Here is a 23,576-nt window from a genome sequence, read left to right on the forward strand (position 1 = left end):
GCTATACTAAACATACTTTCACATACAAGAAGTCTTCTAATTAGCAGTAAAGCCTCCTTTTTCTATCAGCTGTATTTTCATCCTGCATTTCTATTTATCCTTTCTAAATTTAAAATATTTATATACTTTCCTCTAGTGTATATCTAACATTCGTTCAAAGGCAGAGGACAAGTCAAGAGACTTGACTTCTAACACTGGAGTCATATTTCCAGTTCACATTCAACAAAATACAGATGCACCCAAGGTTACCTCAGTAGATGGTATCACCTAAAAGGCTGCTCTGACATAATACCATTTTTAAAGCTGTTCAGCATTAGACCAAAATAATGTAACCTACAAAATGCAGCAAGACCCTTAAAAACATATATTCTGTATGCATCACATTACAAAAACACACATAACAACCAATGAATTCACGGTAAAAACAGTACCTGCATGTTTTCTCTCAAATCCGTGGCATCCCGAATAGGTTGGAGAGCGTTCTTGAACACTTCATCTATTGTTTTAATCCATAATGTTCTCATAGACGCATATTCCCTTGATTTCTTGCCCTTCCTCACAGAGAGGCCACGCTTATGAGGTTTCCCACCACCCCTTCGATTAGTAATCGCCACATGCACAAACAAGGAAGCATGTGCTAAAATTTCACCAGTTAAAGACTGCAGAGGAACGTGCCGATAACCAGTCTGTAGACATTCAAAGGGAATAGTGTACTGCCCGATAAACTCATCCCCAATGTAATCGTCATCCAGAACTACGAAACGCACCATTGCTAGTTCTGGTAAATTTATTTGAAATTCAAAGCTTTCATCAAAAATTGGGTTATCCCCATTCTGATGCATAGTTTTCGTCCTTTGCTCTGCACAGTCGGCAGGGATTCCATGTATTTCAACATAGACGTAAGGATCCACAACATCACCTTTGGCACCTGATCCTTTGGGTTTAGGGAAGTTTTGCCCGCTAATGATTTTAATATGAAGCAGCTGAGGTGAAACTCCAGGCACGGTGTCTTTCGTATTCGCACTAAAGAAGGATACTTCTTCTCTCATGATAGCAGGACGAAGGACATAGCCACAGTTTCCATTCTGTCGAAACCAGCCAATGTTAAGATCCATCATTAAGCCAGGCGTTTGAAAGTTCATTGCTACTATCTGACAACCACACTTCCAGAAGTCCTGGGGATTCATATTACTAGAGTCAATCCTCATAGGACTGGGGAATACTCTTGCAAGAAAACGTTTGTTATAATTTACAAAGTCTCCCGGGTTCTCATTGGCATATTTGCTAGCAAGCACTTCGTTAAACGAGCACACTTCCCAGTACTTCTGGAGCTGAAATGAAACTTGAAACTCTTTGAACTGAACCGATTTACATATGCTTACCAACTCGGAGAGTTCTTTGCAGAGCTGAAATCTTTTCCCTGTCATCAAGTTTTGCTGTTCTACACCCTCCTTCCCCACTCTCTGTGACATTTCTGCTCCTTCATCTTCATCTGTAACATCTCCCTCTAGCCCGGAACAATTAGAGGAAAGCTTCTTTGCTTTAACTAGTATTTTCCCTTTAAGTGATTCCGGTGATGGGAGATAAGACTCTTCGATGTTTGGAGACTGTGTATGGAGTTTGTCCCCCAAAATTTTCTTCATGTGTTGTACCATCACTTTCTGCTGCTTAATAGAACAATGATTTTCTAAACACAAAATAAGAGGGTATTCTGAAGCAAAAAAGGCATACTTGTTAATAATGTCAATCACACTACGGAAAACAATCTGTGATGTCATTGTATGCCCTGTGTAAATCACAGGCTCATTATCTGGACCATCCCATACATCCAGTTCAACACTTCGACAACCCATTTTAAGAGCGCGAATGTAACCTGTGATGTCAGAAGGCCCTCGAAACTGATCCTCTATCAAGTATGTATTATGAGATGAGTTTATAAAATAATGGGATAAGGGTTGTTTCATGTCTTGACAAACTTTTTTATGTTCTGGATCAAATATGTGGCAGTCTGGTGAAGTAAGATAATTCGTAAATCCATCTATAGAAAGAAAACCCCTTTCCTGGCCCTCTTTGGCTGGCTCGTATTTCTGAATAATTTCAAGGCTTATTTCTTCCGTGACGTGTGCCATACCCTGCTCTGCTTCTAAAAACATCATGAGGTCCTTGGTATCTAGGAATTCTTTATTGCTTGAAAACTGAACTAACAGGAAATAGATTTCAGGTCTGGTACAAAGTTCATGAAAAACTTCAATAAACTCTTCTTTTGTTACTTCTGTACCAGTTTTTTCCTTGGATCTATGTAACTCCTTGAATTTTAGCTCTATTTTATTAGTTTTTAAACCAGGATTTAAGTCTTTTATAAACTGTACAGCATTACACAGGGGTATATGTCCCAAATTATCTACATCTGATTCACTGAACATTTGTGAAAGCCATGAAGTCCGCATATTATCTTGGGTACTTTCTATCATATCTAGAGTATGTTTCCCATAAGAAATCAGGTATCTTAAGCCAGTAACCCAAATATTTGCAATGTCTGCTGAGTTAGCAACAAGATCTAGTGACTCATAGTTTTCTCCATATATAATTGAAAATGCACAGTCTTCTGATATCTGGTCATATATTCCATTGCTGCGAAAAATATCTGTATTTTTTCCCGTTCTTACTTCTTTGATTGATTTAATATCAATCTTTGCTTTTTCAGAATCCTTTTTTGAAGGTTCCCAGCGTAGAGATTGCATATCCGCATCTAAAAGAAAATATCGGTGATACACCCTAGAGTTGGATCGAATCTTTTTGAGCTCAGAGCCTTCAACCATTGCGTTTATACAGTCACTTGCACTGCTGATCTTTTTCTCAGTTGGCATACTGCTAAACGACACAGTCTTTTTCCGTTCTCGCTTCTGTTTCGTACCATCCTGGTAAACAAGGGGAGGGGGAAAGAAAACATCTATCAGTATGGTTTTGCTCAACATTGAAACAGGTTGCAACTTAAAGCTGAAAGTTCATAAAGCAGTTCAAAAAGGTCTAGCATTTGTGTAATGACCAGTAAGATGGAAATTCTTACTGGAATCATCACAAATGAAAATACTAATAATGGCTTATTGTTCTTGGCTATATAAGTAATCTTCCACGGTCTCTCCCCTCCCCCCCCCAATATTTTGTATGAACACTACATTAAACAAAGCAAGTTTTGAAGGCTAGTGAAGTAATAGTGCTGTGCACATGCATTTTATTTTATCAGTAATAACTTAGATAAGAGATTCTACAGCCAAGGCAGCAGGAAGCAAGCTTTCCTCAGAGTCTTTACACAGTCCTACAGATACTTGCTGAGCTTTGTCAGTATAGAATACAATGGTTTAATACCATGCTGACAGGATCCTCGTGAACACCCAAGAAACATGAATACACAATTAACTACATAAAATCCACAGGACACGATCCTAATCTAAGCATAGACGATGGTAACAGCACTTACTACCCGTAGCTTCTCTACCGCACCCATCCATGCTCTTCCCACAGGCTGCCCACAGCACTGACACATACATCTCTTCTCTACACTAGGAAAACATACACATGAGTCTTAAAAAGCTACACTGAAACACAAGTGACTGGATTGGAGCAGACACGATTAACGAGAAGTACTGAGTTTCAGGAGAGAAGATAGTGACTCAGGGGGGAACTGCCCGAGAGGATCAAAGTTAAACTGGGTCTAAAGCTGCGTATCATTAGAAAGAACCCGAATGGAAAATGCAAGACCTGGTCAGGAAGGGAAGCAAATGTCACTCACCTTTGCTCTTAAAACAATGAAATAACCCAGAGGACTCTAGTTTACTAGGGAAAGCTTGGGTAGAAAATTTGGTATTAGAAAAACTGGGGGGCGGAGAGTCATTTAGCTGCCTCTATTTGCTGTTTGTATTAATTCAAACAAGTGCAACTAAATCAGTAACATAACTTAAGTACAAGCACTTTCATGATGAAGAACTGAATTTAAGAAACCTATGCATTTTCATTATCTGCATTTTCTGAGACTGGAAAAAATGCTGTGTTTAGCTTTTTAATAAAAGCGTCATGTGTCACCATAAACTAACTTCTAGTCTGAAATAACACTTCCCTGAAATAATCTTTTTATGTTAGATACCCTATGTAGAACTGTTCTTCTAATATTCCAGCACAGCTCAAAAAATTACTTTTCCTGCTTTATACAAAAAGAACGTTGATTTTCCCTCTAATAGCTTTCCATTTGAAGTATGTTCCAGTGCAAATGAACATTGCCTATATGGCAGAATGAAGAGGAAAAGAAAACTTTTAATGACTGCTTCTGAGCAGATGTTCAAGTAAAAACCATCCATTACAGAATGCATTTCCACTTTGGGGCATATGTGCCATATATTTAATTTCATTAAATTAAAAATGCAGAATTCTGTTTTTGTAATTTAATGTATAAGTATCTGAAAAGCCTTTCATTGAAAACAATTAGTAAAGTAAGCAGACTTAATATTTGCTGTTCCACGTTTGAGAAAATTAATCAACCATACAATTCTTGCACCTTTAATGACAGCAGAATTTGGTTTATGCAAGTTCTCAGGAGATCAGTAAAAGTGAATACCCCTACAGAGGACTTTTATTTCCAACCCCAGATCAAACACCTGCAATGAATACCACACAGGGTTGACGCTTGGAATCTCATCACGTGTATTTGGGCATAAGGATTGCTTTCAAAGAAAAGCAAATTTCCTTAATTTAAAAAGATAATAAATTACAAATGTGATTTTTGTTTACAGATATTTTTGTTCTGTTTTAAGCCTAGCCTGAAAAAGGACAGCCCCACAAAAAACCAGCAATAACATTCCTGTCCAGTAGTTTAGGGCTTGGAATGAAGCCTGGTGAAACTGCTTTATGCTCCAGATTTCCCAGTCACTGATCTGGGAGGGGAATCTATTTCTTGAACGCTCCAGTGACAGGCAGCTGACAGTTAACACCCTGACACCGCAACCATCAAGGCCTGGGAAGTATTACCTGCCTGACCGTGATCAGTATTTACCAAGCAGAAGGAAGGTCTGTGCCTTTCACTATGATCACGGTTGTGTCTGATCCAAGACCCTGAACGGTAAGGGAGGAAAAAAAAAAAAAAAATCTGCCATTTCTTGATGCCATCTGATGTGAATAGGTCCACCTCAAGGCAAGCCTATTCCCAACCCTAGTTACCCAAAAGACTGAATTTGAGTTTATACATGCAGAGGAATAATTCAATCTACCACCTGCAAGACTATTTTGCTTGCCGGCCAGCCGAATTTGAAGCTATTTTGACAGTATTCTGCATTTCTGCAGGGTAAAGCAATCTCACCATTTGGCTTATTCATATCAAGCCTGCTGGCAGCAGACGTCACTGCCTGAACGTGACAACCATGAAAACAAATTTTAAAATATTCTTGCGAGTTTCCCAAAGTTCTGAGCTCCAGAACATCCACAGATCAATGATCCTGGAGCTACCAAATTGCCTGTGCTAGTCCCCATCCTGACAGAGACATGGCTATCACAATCAGTCCACATAAACAGAACTTATATTTTCCCAAAGACACTGGCCAGAATTATCCACCTGTCTGAAAAGAAGCAGAAAAGAAAGTTTCACTCGTAAACTGAGAATGTGATTGCGTAGTGTGCACAAAGCGTATGAAACAGGTTTCTGAGCCTCCAAGACAGACTGGCATGGAGGAGGAGGCAGATACGTTCTGCTATATGATGTAGAGAATATCACTGTGAAAGGGGGGTGGCATTCATGAACCAGGTTAGGTCTTTCGAGGCCTTAAGTCTGTCTTGAACCAAAGAGACTGACACAGCAGGAAACCATATGTATGACCTGCACAAACACAGGAGTCACTTCTTGGCATTCATGAGACTTAGTGTTCTTGCTGTTCAAGATGCTCGAACCAAGACTGGCTCTACAGTGCAGATCCATAATTCTGTCCAAAGTAGAAGCTACAATTTTTACTGAAAAAACTTTCAGAGTCATTCCAGGATCTCTCAGACAATGAAGACCATGTCAATTTTCAGATTATAACAGGTACTGTCATTGTAACTCAGGATCTCCCCTAAAGACTGCCAGCTCTTCAGAAGACTTTATAATTGAAACCAGGATGACCACCTCATCAATACATCTCCTAAATTCATGTGTGCCACATCCAAGGTCATTACAAGACATTTTGAGAAACAGACCAGACTACAGATAAAACTGTTGTGAAACTCTGCTAATACCTACAAGTGACAACACAAAGAGTTTAATTTATCCAGGATTTCATAGCTACAGAAAGTAAAGGATCTAGCAGTTTAAAAAAACAGAAATAATTTCAGCTGTCATCTATGGCACTTAAGAGACAGAGACAGTTGCAGAAAATGGCTTAAAAGAGCAAACAGGGAAGAGCATCTCCATGATAAATTTTTCTTTTATTCCTCTCACGGTACTGGCAAAGAAATGGTTGTGTAAGACAGCACAATCTACAAAACAGAATTCTGGGCATGACATAGAATCTTGGACGCTGAGAGACAGCACATCATTCCTGAACAGCAAAGCTTTTAATACATGCAACTTTATGATAATAAGTACTTCAAGAGCAGTTGCAATAACCACAGGTACTGACAGGGAGAGTGGTGGAGTTCAAACGGAGATTGGCTAGCGTAACAGACCAGGATGGTAGAGGAAACAATGAATAGTGCAAGGTTTGTAAATACCTACTATAGGAAAGGATGTAGAGCATGAACTCTCTGATGTGTACATGGGGAAAGCCATACTTCAAAAAGCACTCAATCCCAGCGTTACTGAGAAGTTTAGGTACTGCTTGGTACAGTGGAATCTAGAACTCACAGCCCAAGGCAGGGGCTTGTCACCCACGAGGTGGGAAGCTAGGGGCTGCAACCAGAGCAGGGTGCAGGACAGTCCTTCCCTCTGCCAGTACAGAATGGTCCTTACACTCGCCAGTGCAAACCTGGGAGGTGGGTGTCTGCGATCCTGCCTCTCTCCACAGCTAAAGAAGCCACCTGCAGCTTTGATGCCAACTGGAATTTGAAGATTAAGGCCTCTATCTGCATCTACCCAACTCAGGTACTCCTTCTGGGACAGAGGACTTTACAAAGAAGACAACAGTAACAAGAGGAAGTGGCAGAGTGACACATTTTTAGAGCACTCATCTGGGAAGTGAAAGTCCCTCATGTCATTACTCCATAAACACTTCACTTGGTGACCCTGCATGCTGAATGTACGAACAGTCCATGCAGCAGAGACCTGAACACTGAATTTTGCCCTCTCAGAGGAATACCCACCTTCCCAGGTGACCAGATCCTGCTGCTTCTTGTTTAAGCTCTAACCATAAAAAATTTCCACTCATGTTTGTAGACCATTGGTTCATCAGAAGTGTGGAAGGCAGCTCCATCCTGGTCTAGAGAGCATTCATAAGAGGAGCTGCGCATTTGAGGATGCCCTAGAGCCCCACCACTCAGCGAGCAGGTGAGTGCTCTGCCAACAAAGCAATTACATAAAAAGAAGAGCACAAGACACCTCCCCTCAACCGCAGCAACCTCACTGCAGGCTTTTTGTTAATGCCTGAGCTTTGACAACATGTGAAGAAACGCGCACACCTTGTGGCAATGATGGTACACAGTCTACAGGAGCCACCACAGTCCCAGGAAAACTTAATCCCAAACAGGCTGAGCAACAAGGTGGACACTGAGCCACTCAGCCCAGCAAAGGCAGCAATGTCTGCACCGATGTGTAGCAGTAACAAGACTGCAACCACATACAGTATACGTCACGAGCTTTTAAATAAGTCTTTTTTTTTTTTTTTTCATGTAGATTGTAATTTAAGTGACAGGTTTGTGAATCTGAGAGTCGGTGTTGCGGCAATACTCTGAGCAATTACTGGTGAGTAGGCGAGAACACATACCATGCCTAAGTTTGGTTAGTTTGGTTTTTTTAAATCGCACTACTATTTAATGTCATATAGTGTAAAAGCTGTTTTAGAAGTAATTTAATGTACATCTGTAGCCAACAGCTGCAATACAATTCACTATTTTATGACTAGAACAGTCTAATGATCTTCGTGATGAACATAGAGTGAACTACTCTTCTGACACTATACAACTCATTGATTACTTGCATTTATATCACATGTGATACTTCAGTAGCCAATTTGAGGATGAAAACTGCCTGTCTTCATCAAACACAATTCAGAAGAAATTGCAAAATCGCCTCGCTTAACAACATGGTGTAGAGCATAAGCCTATTTCAGGAAGTGGTTAGTTAAAAAGAAAGCTTTGTTTACTTAAGATTCCTAAGCATTTTTCTTAAGAACCTTGCAAAACAAAAATCCTGAATGTTATAGATTTTCTTTATACTTAAGAAGGCATTCAGGTATGTCTATATATAGTTAAGTCTATTCAAAGGAAAAAAACACAGATATTTAAGACAGTATTTTAAAACGTAAAATTTCTAAATGCATTTTAATATAATATGATATTATCATTAATTTGTTCTTTTCCAAGGTTTCACCTGTGGTTTTAGAGCTATAAATGCAGACACAGATCAACAAATGAGTTAAAAATGCAGTGTCTCATGTTATCCTTCTCTTTACATTTTCATCTTAAAAATATTTCATCTTTGAAAAAATCTTTAACCGATACGTGGTCCTGTTTATTATTTCTGTATCTTTTCAAACACAAAAAAAATAATTATTATGTATAGGTTGCCTACGTACAGCTACCAGCTCATTCTAGAACCAAACATGCAACATTATAAAAGAAGCTAAGCAAGTTTTTGTATGAAAAGGTCGGTAGAAAAAAGGAAGGAAAATAACAGGTAACTAAAATCAGCAACGTTTCATCTTTGTTACATAAAATTTAACATTGATTTCAAAAATTACGTGCAGTTAAAGGCAGAGTGAGAGTCGTCTTTGCAAGAGGGTGAGAAAAAGGGAGAAAGGCAGAGGGGAGGAAGAGAGAAGGTCAGGCAGGAAAGGCATCTCACCGTTACAAGCCAGGTACTCGAAGGCAGCAGCTCTACGTCCGCGGTGTACCCTCTCTCAGCCTAACTCCCCTGGAATAACCCCTCAGAGAAGGATCTGCTGACAGCCACCACCCAGCCTCTGTCCTCCAGACAAGTACCCACGTTCCTCATCCGTACCTTCTACTTTGCCATTACTAGGAGATTCTTACTAACACAGTGACCCACACTCACTAAAAAGCACACACTTCATGTTTTAACACAGCTGTCCAAAGCTTTCAGAGCATATGAAAAGAAAAAAAAAAAAAAAAGAAAAAACTCTCCAAGTGATTAGCAGTTCAGCTGACAGAATCCCTAACACTTCAGAAATGCCACATATTCTATCACATCATGTTTTTCTTTTTTTCTTTCTGGATAGAGCTGTAGCCACCGTTTAACAGCACGCAGGACTGAGCAGTTGCATTTAAGATGAAGTAGAGTCCTCAACTGAAATAACAGGCATCTGGGGGGAGACAAAACATCAGCTCTTTGGCAAACACAGGGCCTCCCACTCACCATGAATCACTACATTTGAGCTCAACATTTAAATACTTTTCCAGACTGGTATTCATGGCGTATCTGCTGTTTGCGGAAATCTTTTTAAGATACATGTATTTTTTCAACGTGTGGTGGGTTGACCCCAGCCAGACCCGGTTACACAGTAAGTAACAGTGAGGAAGAAAGGAAAATACGAAGATCAGCTGCTCAAGTAACAATTCCTGGGTTTTTTTTAATCTTTCTTTATTAAGGGAGTTCTGTTATTATTATTATTATAAAAATATATTTATTCTTATAATACATAAATTGATTTTTAATAATTTTTGATAAATTATCCATTAAAATCTCAAAAATCAATATAAAGATTTAAATTGTATAGATTAAATTGATAGATATATAAAAACATAAAAAATAAATTTAATAAAATAAAACTATATTATTAAAGGAGTATGGACACAGGGGCAAGTTTTAGCCTAGCATTCGAACAAAACCGATCTATATTATTTCAGATCAGGTAACTGTGTGGTTCATGATACAGTGAAACCGATTCCCGCTCCAAATCATCTTCAAAACATTAGTTCTCTGCCCTCTCTCCTCCTCCTCACCTAGCTGCAACTCCCTTCTCCGCATCCCAGATCCTCAGAGCTGCATTAGCACCTGTCTGACACACAGTAAATTAATTTACCTCACTACCCTCAGAAAATGAAAAATCTTTTTTTTTTGCTGAATTAGTTTTCTGCAGTTTTCATGTGCTGGAACAATTTGCCACGTGACGAGGTATTACAGCCGGTTCAAAATAACCACTAGAAAACAGGGAATTGATGACAAATGGGAGGAAAGAACAGAATCACTTACTTTTATCAATAAATTAATTCAATTAAAATCAATGTAGTTGAAACTTGTGTTGAAATCAGATCCTACATGACCTGACAAAAGAACTTTATGTCATTAGGGAAAACAAAACCTCTCATCTTGGTCCATCTCACAGAATGTACATCAACAATTTTGTAAACATACTGAGCGTAATGCCAAGGTATAAAAAAGAACTAACAACATGATAAAATAACAGAATTGAGGTTCTCGGGGCTCCTTTGGCTCATTTTGTTCTGCCTTGCTTCAAGAAAACAAGACACCAGAAAATTTATGAGTATATTATATGAGAATCATTCACTACTACGCTAGCTATTAGTAAGAGCAGAAAAAAATGGTAGCCTGTGTTTTTGTTGCTTTTAGAGCAGGCAAATTTAACTCGGTCAAAGACTGTGACTGTGATGAGCAGGGAAATAATAGGATATGGTTTTGCAAATAAAGTCTAGACTAAGGCTTTCTTTGTAAAACTTCTTACTGAAGATCTTATTTAGTCATTTGATCCGTTTACTGAGAGTAAAGAAACAATTTTTTATTTATTTTTTCTGTTGCTCTCTTAAGTATCCTTAGGTTCTTCGACATTCTAATGCTCTTGCAGTACATCACCAGAGAGCTTTCCACGACCCTCTGACACCAGGCAGACACTTCTTCTACCAAGATGCCCAAAACATCCACAAGCATGCTGCCGCTTGCTCACTCTTGCTCAGCGCTTAAGATACAAGAAAAGTAAGAGAATATCCTAACTCCGACGTAAAGCAGCATGAACACATTTCACGTCTCAAAATGTTAACCGTATTACATTCCTCAATGTTTGTGTTTGAAAGTAATTTTTGTAAATTTTACAAAGAGAACTAAGAAAGAAATGACAGCTCAGTTGATCTCTTGAGGATCAATTAATTAGGTTTTTTAAAACAAAACATTAAATCACAGTGGTATTTCACCATATTAATTCAGCACATATAAATCCATTCCACATGCTTCTCAAAAGAAAGTAAACAATCTGATGCTGCTCACTCTGCTGAAAATAAAGAAGTTGTAACTATTTACACTATGTTTGATTTTGACCTAAATTTAAAGAATAGTAACTAAGGCTTCTCCATTCTGCAGTTTCATGCTGCCAAGTACATTTGCCTTCTGGCAGCAACTACTGTTAACTTACAGAAATGTGGTGATGTTTATAAAGCAATACACATGATGAGAGAACTTGATAATATTATATCTGAATATTAAAATGCAGTACCAAAAATGGCATTCAAACACCACATAGGCATGCTGTCATATGTAAGTATATCTGCATAGTTATGATACTAAAATAAAAGGGCATTTGGGCCCGGGGGTTAATTTACAACACAGATGAGCAGGGGAAAGGGGAAAAGTCTAATCTCAAAAGAAAATAAATAGGAAGCATCTAAGAAAACTACCCAGACTGCTGTGAGCACCGGGAGAGCAAAAACCTGAGTTACGCTTGGCATGAACATCCAAGTGTCTGATTTGAGTCAGCTACAGTTCAGGCTTCTGGGTAGCATTTCCAATGGAGCAAAAGAAGCATCCAGTTTTCATGAACTCGATAAAAGTAAAACATGTACATTTTGGATCCACACAAGCAGTATTTTAACCAAATTCATATAAACTACAATAATTATTTATGAAAACCAGCAGTTACTATGTCCTGTTCAGTCTTAAACTGAAGAAGCTGCATTGATGGAAAGTTATTAAAAATTACTTGATGGCATGAAGAATAAAAAGCCTAGACAAGTACACAGAAAGCATTTTAGACTCGTAATTTCTCATGTACAAAGAACTAACTTTTGACAAACAGACTACAGAGAAACTGATGTTTATTATAAGCATTTATTTTTTCAGCCATCAATAATCAGAAAAAGGAATAAGAGTTATATATGCTTTTCGCCTGAAGAATAAATAACTGCAGGTGACAAAGCTGACACTGCAGATGAAGGTACTGGACAATTCATACAAGCAAGCTGGCTCAGAAGGTTTCAATACAGCTCAGGAGCAAAGAAGCCTGTGAGGCTTTGCTGTTACCCTTGAAACCAGCAAGACACTCTTTCTGCATAAATGCACTATCTAAACTCACAGCATTTTCATTTTCTGTTCAAGTGTCATAGCAAAGACACACAATTCACCAGCATTTTAATTGAAACCTATCAACAAGGCTTAATATGCAGAATACTATGGCAATCATTCTGAAGTTGAATCTCAGATTTTTTTCAAATATTCATAGCTGCAAGTCAGTTCCACTGGTAGAAAGCACAGCATTTTTCCATTTCACATTTCAGGCATAAACAACAATTTGACTGAATTGGCAAAATAAGTAACTTCCATAACACAGCTGTCAGGCTTCACAGTCTAAAGCGAAAATACAGCATGTGGGTGACTTATAAAGATAACACAACAACTGCGTTTAAGATTTTTTTTAATTTTGGATGCAGCACAGGCTCTGCAGAAAGCTGCTTTACTTCTCTCTGTGCTGCTCCTCTTCAGCATGAAAGAAGAGAAGCCAACAGCAGGACCAGCAAGAGGTGAGCCCAAGCACTAGTTCACGCCTCCCTACCCTTTTCCTGCTTCTGCTGGTAAAGCCTTCAGCAGCTTTTTCAAAACTTCCCACAGACATAAGGGCTGGTTGTGGTTTGGGCTGGGTTTTTTGTTTGTTTGGGTTTTTACAAACTTTCCTACCTAGCAGGCCCAGACGCTATCTATCTGATTCACAACCCACAAAGCCATTTCTGTGCAGATTTGTGCTGCTCGTAAGTTAGACTGCTGTTTCTACATTACATCCAAATAAGCAAAGCAGAATTAAAAGAGGTTTTTAAGAATTTGACAATGGTGCAAAAAATGCAAGATTCACTGAATGTGTTTTAAAACATGAAGGTGGAGGTGGCAGTCCTCTGTTCACAAAATAGGGAAACTTCTAACGCGTCAGCCTCTCAATTGTTACCTTTGAAGAATCAGTTCACACACCTAACTCAGCAGCATTCCTAGCAAACTAAACTCCTGAAGAACTGAAGTTTCAATTATTAAAAGCAACATAATTGTATTTATTTGTGTGTACATGATATATTTCATACTTACACGATTTCACATGGTAGAGTTACAGAAGACAAGCAAGGAATCATTCTGAGGGGATCATGCCGAAGGACATTTTCAATGCCATGAGCTAAGTTATTTTCAGTGAGAGATGGAGTGCCCAAGTCCTTCTGCAATTAACTGTATTGTTTCATTTTATGAATATCGACATTCCTATGTTCTGCGTGTTACCCAGAGCTAAAGGAGACAAGGGCAAACCACCTGACAAAACCAAGCTTGTGGAGTATGCATGTTAGGGTGCCATCACAGGTGATGCTACTGAAGTTACATAAATTTAAATACTAAAAAACAATGATATGGAAGATGACACCTTACTCCATGCAGGCAACATTCATATTTCTCAGTGCTACAAATGCAGTCAACAAATAAATATAATTGCGTTTGTTATCAATGAGTAATTTAGTCAGAAAAGTACACTGGCTCTCTCCTCTACTAAGTAGCCTGCATGATATTCCCTTAACTGCCAAACAACTCTTGCTCATAAAAGATGAGCAGCAGATTGACCGTGGATGTGTTAGACAATTTAAAGGACTGACTTTTTCACACATCCATATACAGGCCATCCCACCCAACCTCTCAGCACAAGGTTATGGCTAAATCATGCAATTTCACTGAAGTGGCAAAATGTTAATTTCCACCTGTAAGCAAATTCATATATTTTGTCCAAATTTCAATCCAAGTATCATCTGCTCTCTTGGAAAGTTCCTGGTATCTTTTTCTGCCCTTTCCTGTCACTGAATGTTTTCCAGGAACAACACAGGTGTAAAATTATTGCCTAAAGGGTTTTTTTATCCAAGTAAAACTTTCAGGCTTACGAAGAATAAAATGGAGAGGGTTTTTTTATTATTATTCTAAAAACTATCATTAACTCTGCCCTGCAACTTTCTATTCATCAACTGATTTGCTTCATTCTAGTGACTGATGAATGGCGTCTTCAAATCTTCTCCTTGACTAATGGCAATTGAACTAGTAAGTTTCGTAACATACCTCTAAAGAAAGAGATGGAACTTCACAAGCTGAATTGTTCTGCTTATGCATTTGAGGTAAGTTACATTTTATCAAGTAGGGGAGTGACCATTACCAATAACTCTTCAGTGCCATGAAGAGTTCATGCACATAATTCAGTATTATGCACAAAAGTTGGAACTTTTTAAAACTTACTACCTACTAAGAAAAGGTTATCTTGCAAATTGTTCTTTGAGCTGGTACTTCAGCCTCATTACTTAGATGGCAACGATAATTAAACCGATAATTAACTTTATTTTAAAGGAAGATGGTTCTTATGAATATGACAAAAAATATGTATTAGGTTACCACTGCTCAGCGATCACACAGGCAGAGAAGACATGAAGTACCTTTGCTAACCACATACTGCTGCTTCTCATGTTTTCCTTGTTGATTTTCAGATTTATGTAATTTACAGTTGTCGAACAATTATAGGCAATTCTCATTTTAAATGCTACATGAATGCCCTTCCTCCTTAACTCTGCTCTTTAATTATTCATAACAGTTACAAGCACTTAGAAAAGAACAGAGAACCATAAATATTTAATACAAGATGCCTGTAACAGACAGACATGAGAGACACTACAAAAATCAAACAGTATAAAGTATTTGTTTATCTGAAGCCAACAAACAATAAGCAAGGCATACACTGTTTAGATTTTAAATTTGTAACAATGTTCATAGCTTTGACAAACCAGAAGTAGTAAGTGATCTGTATGCTTTGCCGAACAATTACAATTAAACAAATAAAAATTACCAGATACAGCTGTTTTCTCCAGACGTTTATTATTTGATCCTTTGCTACAATATTACCTCGTGAGGAATGCTAAACAAGCAACATTGCAGGACATTAGTTTCAAACGGTTGAAGGATGCAAGAGCCAAAATAAAGCGCATTGAAGATACTTCCTGAAATCCCATCTACAACAGCAGCATCTGAGCAAGCAGCTGATGATGTCAACAGAAATTCCCAACACAAATTAGAATTGTAGCACTTCAGGTGGCAAAAGAGTATGTAAGAATTTTAAAGATCTTAAAACAAAGTTTACAACCTTTCTAAATGTGGAAGGGGGCTAGGGATCCAGTAAGCACTCAAACTTCAGTATAATATGGCAGGTAAAAATGATCCTACTTTCAATTTTCAGAGTTCATAGTATTTAACACTTGGTAAGGGTAATAACGAAAATAAAGTAATATTGTAATTGTGTTCTGTGGAGGAACACAGTTTTTTTAAACTCTCTAAGAAGTACCAGGGAAGTACCAACCTTCCATTAAAATATTCACGTACCTATCTCAGTACACTGTATGCAGCTTTCTGAGTGCCTTACACGTCACAAAGTCAAAAAGTCACGCTGTAGACCACAAAAATTAACTCAAAATGACAACTAAACCCTAAAACCAATCACAGAAGCAATGTAATTTTCTCATCTATTTACTTCACCGGGAATTACTGACTGCTCACTCTGAAACCAAGGGCCTGCACTGATTCTGCTCACAGCACAAGAGTCAGATCCCTGTCCTTGGAAATCAGGCCAGTGTCCCACCACAAAGACCCATCTGCCTAAACCAATGGGATAAAACTAGCATGGCTTGGGTGGTCAAGGAAAGGTTGAAGAGAAGTGTAGATAATGCTTAGAAACTGTATTAATCTTCCTTATCTCAACCTTGTAGCCACCTACGATGCAACCTCACAGTTATTAAGGAGGAGGAGAAGTTTTGTTCTTGTTCAGCGTAGCAGAGATGGAAAGTAGAACTGTTCCATTACAGTCATCCTGCTCACTCTCCCAGCTTCCCAGACTGAACCATTTATTTTCTATTTTGTTATAATTACTAATTTAACAAAACTTTCCAAACACATTTTAATATTTCAATAGTTCGCATTTCATTATTTCAAAATCATTTAAACATTCATCTTCAACACAGAAACATTTGGGCAAAATACATTTTCTTTTCCTAATACTGTTAATCAGAGCTGAAAATAAATCAGAGTAACCACTTTTGTACATAAAGCATATGCAGATAGTCTAATCTATATGTGCTGGAGAGTATATTTAGATTATATTTTAAAGTTTGCCTGTACAGTGGACAGTAATGTAATGAAAATCCCATTTTTAAATTACATCAGTGTACAAGAAAGGTTGGACAAAACTAGTATCTGCAAATGCATCTCCTGGTTACCTAGCTTACTCCTTTCAGTAGTTATACACCACCAAAAGAAGCCTGCTCTTGGAATCTGCGTAGTCCCTAAAAATAGAGCTGCCCTTCATGTCACTTATACCAATAAATCTAGTAAAAAGCAGACAAGCTTTCAGTATTAATACTTTCGAACCCTGGGAATAAAGGCAAGCATTCAAGTGCTATAATAAAAAAAAAATGAAGGAACCACATTTTGTATATTAACAACTCTCAGAATAGTTTAACTCATACACAGACTAAAATAGTACATCTTCTAACTTCTTACAAAGCCAAAGGAATTATTAGATTAGAAAAAATGAAAAGCACTGACATTAAACACGCTCTGCTTTTTTTTTTATTTTCCTTTAAAAATAGGTTGTATGTAAAACATTTTAAAAGCACACCTTTAACCAACTTTACCCAGATTTCCACACATTTTGGTGAATTCATGATGCAATATGACTTGCCCTGTCAGACTCAACAGAAATTTAAGTCTGAAATGACAGAGCCAAAGGGAAGCATAAAAACTGAGAGGAAGGAGATGCACCATTAGTGGAATGCTGCTTTAGAAGATTTAGATTTCTGTAATAAGACAGAGTATAAAAAATACATGTAAGGGAAAATAATATGCAGAATTAATGTGATGCAATGGTTAACTAAAAAGTTAAAAAAATATTGAACTATTTGAATACTGCACCTTGCATATTTATACATTTGAATATAGAATTCATCATCTATTAACCACTTCTCATTCTGAACTAAAAATTTCATACTATAATTGAAAATGTTATAAATCAACCAATTCGCTGAGGTACAAAGTTAACTGAACACAGCAAAAGCAGTCTGGCAATATTAACAGAACTGTCTGTTCGTATCTGTAGTAACTTGTTGCTGGACAATTTTTAACACTGGATTTTAACTGTCAGCATAGTTTAGAAGGAAAGAAAAAACAGTAAGTGGTATAACTATTTCACTGATGGTTGGTAACTTCTCATTCAAGATACGTTGGAATCTTCTATCAGTAACTTGCTCTATGCTGCAACTCTATTTCAATCATTTGCCAAAGTATAAGTTAGCTATTTGAACCTGCAGTAATAGGAAACAAAATAACTTCACAATAGAGGAGTATACAAATTTCACAAATTTGGAAAATCAACAACAATTTGGTCCCAGCTTTCTGCACCAGATTATTTGCTTCAGCATTTTTTAAGAATGTTGCAGTTGTATGCACTATATCATAAAGGATTTATTTGGGGCTCAGTAATTTACTCTAAATACCTTTTGCTTAAATACCCTTCATATCCTGCAGGTCCCATCCAGCACAATATTATTTCCAGAACATTAAGGAGCTCAACCTTCAGAAACCTCTGTTCAATGATCTGCACTCAAATACGGCAGGAACATATCCCAGTTTACATAGAACCTTTAACTCGTTTTCCCTACCACAGTATTTGCATACTTCTCACAATGGCATTTAGTTACAATAAAAGCTGTTTCCTAAAAGCAAGCTACAGATTTATGAGAAGGAAATCATGGCAGAGTAAGCTTCATGATGATAAAAGTGATTGAGAGAGAAGCAGGCTGTTTCCAGGACTACCAGTGAACCATATATTATGGTTTAGATGGTTTCCTAGGAAAATAATCCTAAGGATCACATTGTCTATGTGCGCGCCTGAATGTGTCCCTCCTCCTAACTTTAGAATTTATTTCTTGATTTCAGCTAAATCTGACAAAAGCAGAGATTAAGGACAACTAGACCTCACAAGTTTTCCAAAACCAAGAAGCCAGGGGAAAAAAAAAAAATCAATAAAATTCAGATTATAATAAAAAGCATAGATCAAGAGTTCCTTAGATCTTCAAGTCAACCAAGAAGACACAACGCTGCTAGAGTGCACGTCACTAACCTTGTGGCAGAAACTGAGTCCAAAGTAAAGAAAAGATCTTGCCTCTTTCCACAACATCTCCCAGAGGCAAGTAAAATTTTAGCCCAAAGAATAATTTTTCCCCTTCATTTTTTTCATCCTGGCTTTGCATAAATTAAACTGATACACAATGCTCAGACCTACACAGCTGAACTACCTCTCTTTACAGATATGGCCTCAGGAGCACTGAGTAAAGGGGGTGAATCACCTCCTTCCAGCTGCAGGCAACGTTCTTCCAAAAGCATCCCAGGATACTGTTGGCCTTTTTTGCCACAAGGGAGCATTGCTGGCTCGTGGGCAGCTTCTCCTTCACCGGAACCCCAAGGTCCTTCTCGACAAAGTATAAATATTTTCATGTTTCATTAATAGGTGCCTTAAAGGACAAAAATAGTTAAATGTCTTTCATGAGGAAAAAGAAAAGTTGAGTTAATGAAGCATTGGTATGTATACTCTTAATAATTTTTACCACAAGAACCATTTCTGTGTATTTGCTTGCTTTTAAACACTACCCATTTTAGGAGCTTTGCTCCTAAAGGTAGTGGTGTACTCAGTGAAAAAAAAAAAAAATGGAATGAAAATTCATTATGCAGAAGGTTCATATTGGCTGCAACCTACGAAAATTTCAGTATAATTTAGCAGCTACATGAGTTCTCAAGAAGGTGACAATGCTGTCTATGGCTTCTTTACCCATTGTTAGGAACTCCTTTGCTCAATTGCCTCTCCCACTCACCATTATCAGCCTCAGAGATGAAACAGCTGAATACATCAAACTCACCAAGACTTAACAAAACCCTTTACAATTTCAAGGACAGGATATACAGCGGTGGGAGAGGGAAAGACACCCCTCTTCCATCACATTAACTCTTACAGGGAAAATTGCTTCTCTCACTAGCATTCCAATTACTGCCTTCCCTTTAGGAAACCATGTTGAGAAAGCAACTAGCTATGGTTCTATCAGTTTGACTAATAAACAGTGTAGAAACTTCTTTATCTTCACAGTATTTATGCAGCTAACACAGTATTTTGTTTTATAGTATACCTTTACAGGACACCGTGCATTTTATTCTAACAAAATCACATACACAAGTATATTCTAAAAATCATAGAATCACAGACTCATTTAGGTTGGAAAAGACCTTTAAGACCATCAACTCCAACTGTTAAGTCAGGACTGCCAAGTCCACCACTAAACCATGTCCCTAAGTGCCACATCTACACCTTTTTTAAATACCTCCAGGGCTGGTGACTCAACCATTTCCCTGGGCAGCCCGCTCCAGTGCTTGACAGCTCCTTTGGTGAAGAAATTTTTCCTAATATCCAATCTAAGCCACCCCTGGTGCAACTGGAGGCCATTTCTTCTTGTCCCATACCTTGTTACTTGGAGAAGAGATGGACACCACCTCGCTACAACCTCCTTTCAGGGAGCTGTACAGAGGGATAAAGTCCCCCCCTGAGCCTCCTGTTCTCCAGGCTAAACAACACAGTTCCCTCAGGTGCTCTTCACAGGACTTGTGCTCCAGACCCTTCACCAGCTTTGCTGTCCTTCTTCGGACACACTCCAGCACCTCCATGTCTTTCTTACAGTGAGGGACCCAAAACTGAACACAGAATTCGAGGTGCAGCCTCACCAGTGCCGGGTACCGGGGGGATGATCACTGCCCTAGTCCTGCTGGCCACACTGTTTGATACAAGCCAGGATGCTGTTGGCGTCTGTGGCCACCTGGGCACACTGCTGGCTCGTGTTCAGCCGGCTGCTGACCAGCACCCCCAGGTCTTTTTCTGATGGGCAGCTTTCCAGCCACTCTTCCCCAAGCCTGCAGCATTGTGTGGGGTTGTTGTGACCCAGGTGGAGGACCTGGCACTTTGCCTTCTTGAACCTCATATAGTTGGCCTCAGTCCATCAGTCCAGCCTGTCCAGATCCCTCTGTAAACCCCTTCTACCCAAAAGCACATCAATACACCGGCCCAACTTGGTGTCTTCCGCAAACTCCATTCACTGCAGCTCTTTGGGCCCACCTAATGATCAATTGAGTCACACACCTTTCAAAGTTCTGCAAATTAGGAGAAAAGACACCATTTGAGCGCGCAACCTACCCACTGGTTAATGAGAATGAACTTGTGTTGAAAATGCTTCAAAACAATATTATACATACCACAGCTCGCTGTTTAGCTTGTTAATAGTGATTATAAAGATTCTGAAAAATATCAAGATAGTATCTTCTATGATTTCAAGATTTATGACTCATAGTCTATGGTTTTCTTGGAGTTGCCGGATCATTTCTAAGTGACACATGAAAGGTAACTCAAAGCAAGAGCGCTGTTAAGACACTTTCCCTGTTACAAGACTACTAGATTAACTCGGGGGGTCTATAAACTAAACAAGGTTAAAATACCCACAAAGTTCAAAAATTATGACATGTGGGGGTCTATAAACTAAACAAGGTTAAAATACCCACAAAGTTCAAAAAATTATGAAATGTTTTTATATCCCCAAACTTTCTGGAGCAGCTCTTGATTTTTCGAGCTCAACTTTCAGGTGCTTTCAGCAAACCTTTGTAAGTGATCTATTTCCCAGATCCTTAGCAAAAATCAGTCACTCCTTTAAAGGGGGTGCTGGAAGTCAGGCACCCCAAAATGAACAGTCCAGCGTCAGCAACACTACCTACGTTAATGTGAGTATCTTCAACCTTAGGGAAATCTTGGAGGCCTGTAATCCTTCTTTAGTTCCTAACTAATAAATTGTTACTGAAGCAGTATCATAACACCAATATTATATTTCCAGATGCATGAAAACATATCCAAAATTTTCTACTCCATTTAGCTGTTCACTGCACTTTGCTGTGAATGCATCACAGCTACAGAATTACGATTCTAGTTTTGTTCCCATATGCCAGATTGAAAAAATGTTATGTGGAGAAAATAGATACATTTTATGGATGCACACAAGTGTATTATTCACTGATTTATAAGACATTGGCAGCTAAAAAGAAATGTTTACATGGGCAACTTTCCTAAAATTCTATGCTGTATAGTAACAGGACTGCAATTCTACTTGAGATTAAAAGTAAATTGCTATATCCAAAAGCAGACTCTAGGTATATACATAAATTTATGAATTGCAAGTCTGCCATACACAGTCTTCTGTCGTGGACACAACTGAACAACATACATGCTAGCAGTGCAAGATTCCACAAGAAAAACTGAGATTTCTCACAGGTCTGAATCCTGCAGCATGTGAGAAGTCATAAAAACAAGTAACAGGATGGCAATGAGTGCTAACAGTAAGAGTGCACACACATCTGTCCTTGGCAGGTCCCAGAAACAAACTGAACAGCTGAACCTGAACAGTAAACAACAGTGAATCTTTTGGGTGCTTTTCATCTAAGGACTTTTAACAACTTGCAAGAATTTGTTCCAAATTCAGACTGCAACGCTGACTCACTGTGTAACGTTAATTTGTTTTAACTGACTTTAAATGTTAGAAATGTGGTCCAAAGTCTGAGGAAAATGGATAGGCTCATTTGCCATCATCAGATAAAGAACGATAAAGAACATGAAGATGATAAAAGACTAAGATTCAGGAGCATAAAAGACACTGGGCTCGATCATATATTCTTTACCTCACAGTCAGCTCCCTAATACATAGCAACAGAGATTAGTAGTACTTTTATATGTTTTTCTTTGGTTTATTTGTATGTTGCCATAGCAGGCCAGTATTTATAGAATCTGTGACCTTCTGACGTTTGCTTGATATGGTCATGAAGTTCACCCGGTAATCTTTTTTTCTTTATTGAAATAAAGTATTTAGATAAATTACTCCTGTAACCACAAACCAGTTTAAGGACTATCACTTTGATTCCCTTTGAAGAATAAATCAGCATTTCCTTCAGGAATGGACCGCTCTCACTTTACCACAGAACACACAACCAAAGCAACTGTATACAGTGCTATAGCTTTTGATATTTTAATACATTCTTCTTCACTGATATTATTCACCATCCAATAATTGTGTCACCAGTGTATACATTTCTGATTTTCTTAATTTAGTAAAACTACAGTAGACTCAAGAAGTCTTCATGACACTGGTCTGAATTCTTGTTTTACTAGGAAAATTCCATTGAGGCATGTTTTGAAACCAAGCTGTACGGCTACTAAATTTAAATATGTACCACATGTCAAGATTTAAATAAGGATTCACAAGTCCCACTTTTTCTTAAACAGCATCAACTAGACGGCTTTCTGCAATTTCTATTTATACCTCGTCATGAAAATCCACAAAACGAAAGAAAAAGCGTTTCAGAAGCCAAGGTAACTACAAGAGAATAGGCATTCTATGATTTGTGCAATACTATGCATCTTCCAACTAAAAGCTAGTGGTGATGCAGCTCATCCTTCCTATGGACTGCATAAACATATGCAAGGTGCCAACATGACAAAGCCGCATCCTGTTCAGGGTTCACAACCAAAAGGGAGGAAAAGAAAGGAAACACATACAATGAAGAAAGTTATTCCTTTACTAGAAGTTGTATTTACCAAAACTCTACTAAACTATCAAATGATCAATTGGTAATACTAATCCATATGGATTTTCCATAGGGGAAAGAAACAGTTTTGCAAGTTAATTAATTTTATCATTTATTATATGTGAATTCACTGATTTTATTAATGAATTTGACCATTATATAATGTACTTGAATTCTGGATAATTAAGACATGGAGAGACTTGTTCAGTTGAACATCTCACCACTGCGTAATTGTTTTCCACCGAAGCTTTTCTAAAAGAACCACCTACAGCAGTATCGTTTGTGTCTCCTAGTTAGAGATCCACACCTCTTCCTTTTACGTTGTATGAAGGCAGAAGTCATTTTTCTAATGACTTAAATATAATTCTTACTAAATGAACTTTATTCATTAATTATGTCATCGTGGTAAAAGTAGAAAGCATCATCGAATAACTGCTTATATTTTGGGAAA

At 38.1% G+C, this 23,576-nt stretch overlaps 1 protein-coding gene across 4 annotated transcripts in view; it reads right to left on the reverse strand.

Moving 5' to 3' along the window:
- Positions 1–23,576, reverse strand: part of PLCL2 (phospholipase C like 2) — a 105,036-nt gene that overhangs the window by 46,570 nt on the left and 34,890 nt on the right. For all 4 annotated transcript variants that reach the window (XR_005103948.1, XM_037385672.1, XM_037385673.1 and 1 more), the window contains exon 3: positions 432–2,918. Coding sequence is in view for 3 of the 4 variants with exons in the window: in XM_037385672.1 (XP_037241569.1) it covers positions 432–2,918 (2,487 nt within the window). In the remaining variant the exon portion in view is untranslated. The remainder of the gene's footprint in view (positions 1–431; positions 2,919–23,576) is intronic.

Source organism: Falco rusticolus, chromosome 4 (assembly GCF_015220075.1).
Source record: "Falco rusticolus isolate bFalRus1 chromosome 4, bFalRus1.pri, whole genome shotgun sequence".
Lineage (NCBI taxonomy): Eukaryota > Metazoa > Chordata > Aves > Falconiformes > Falconidae > Falco > Falco rusticolus.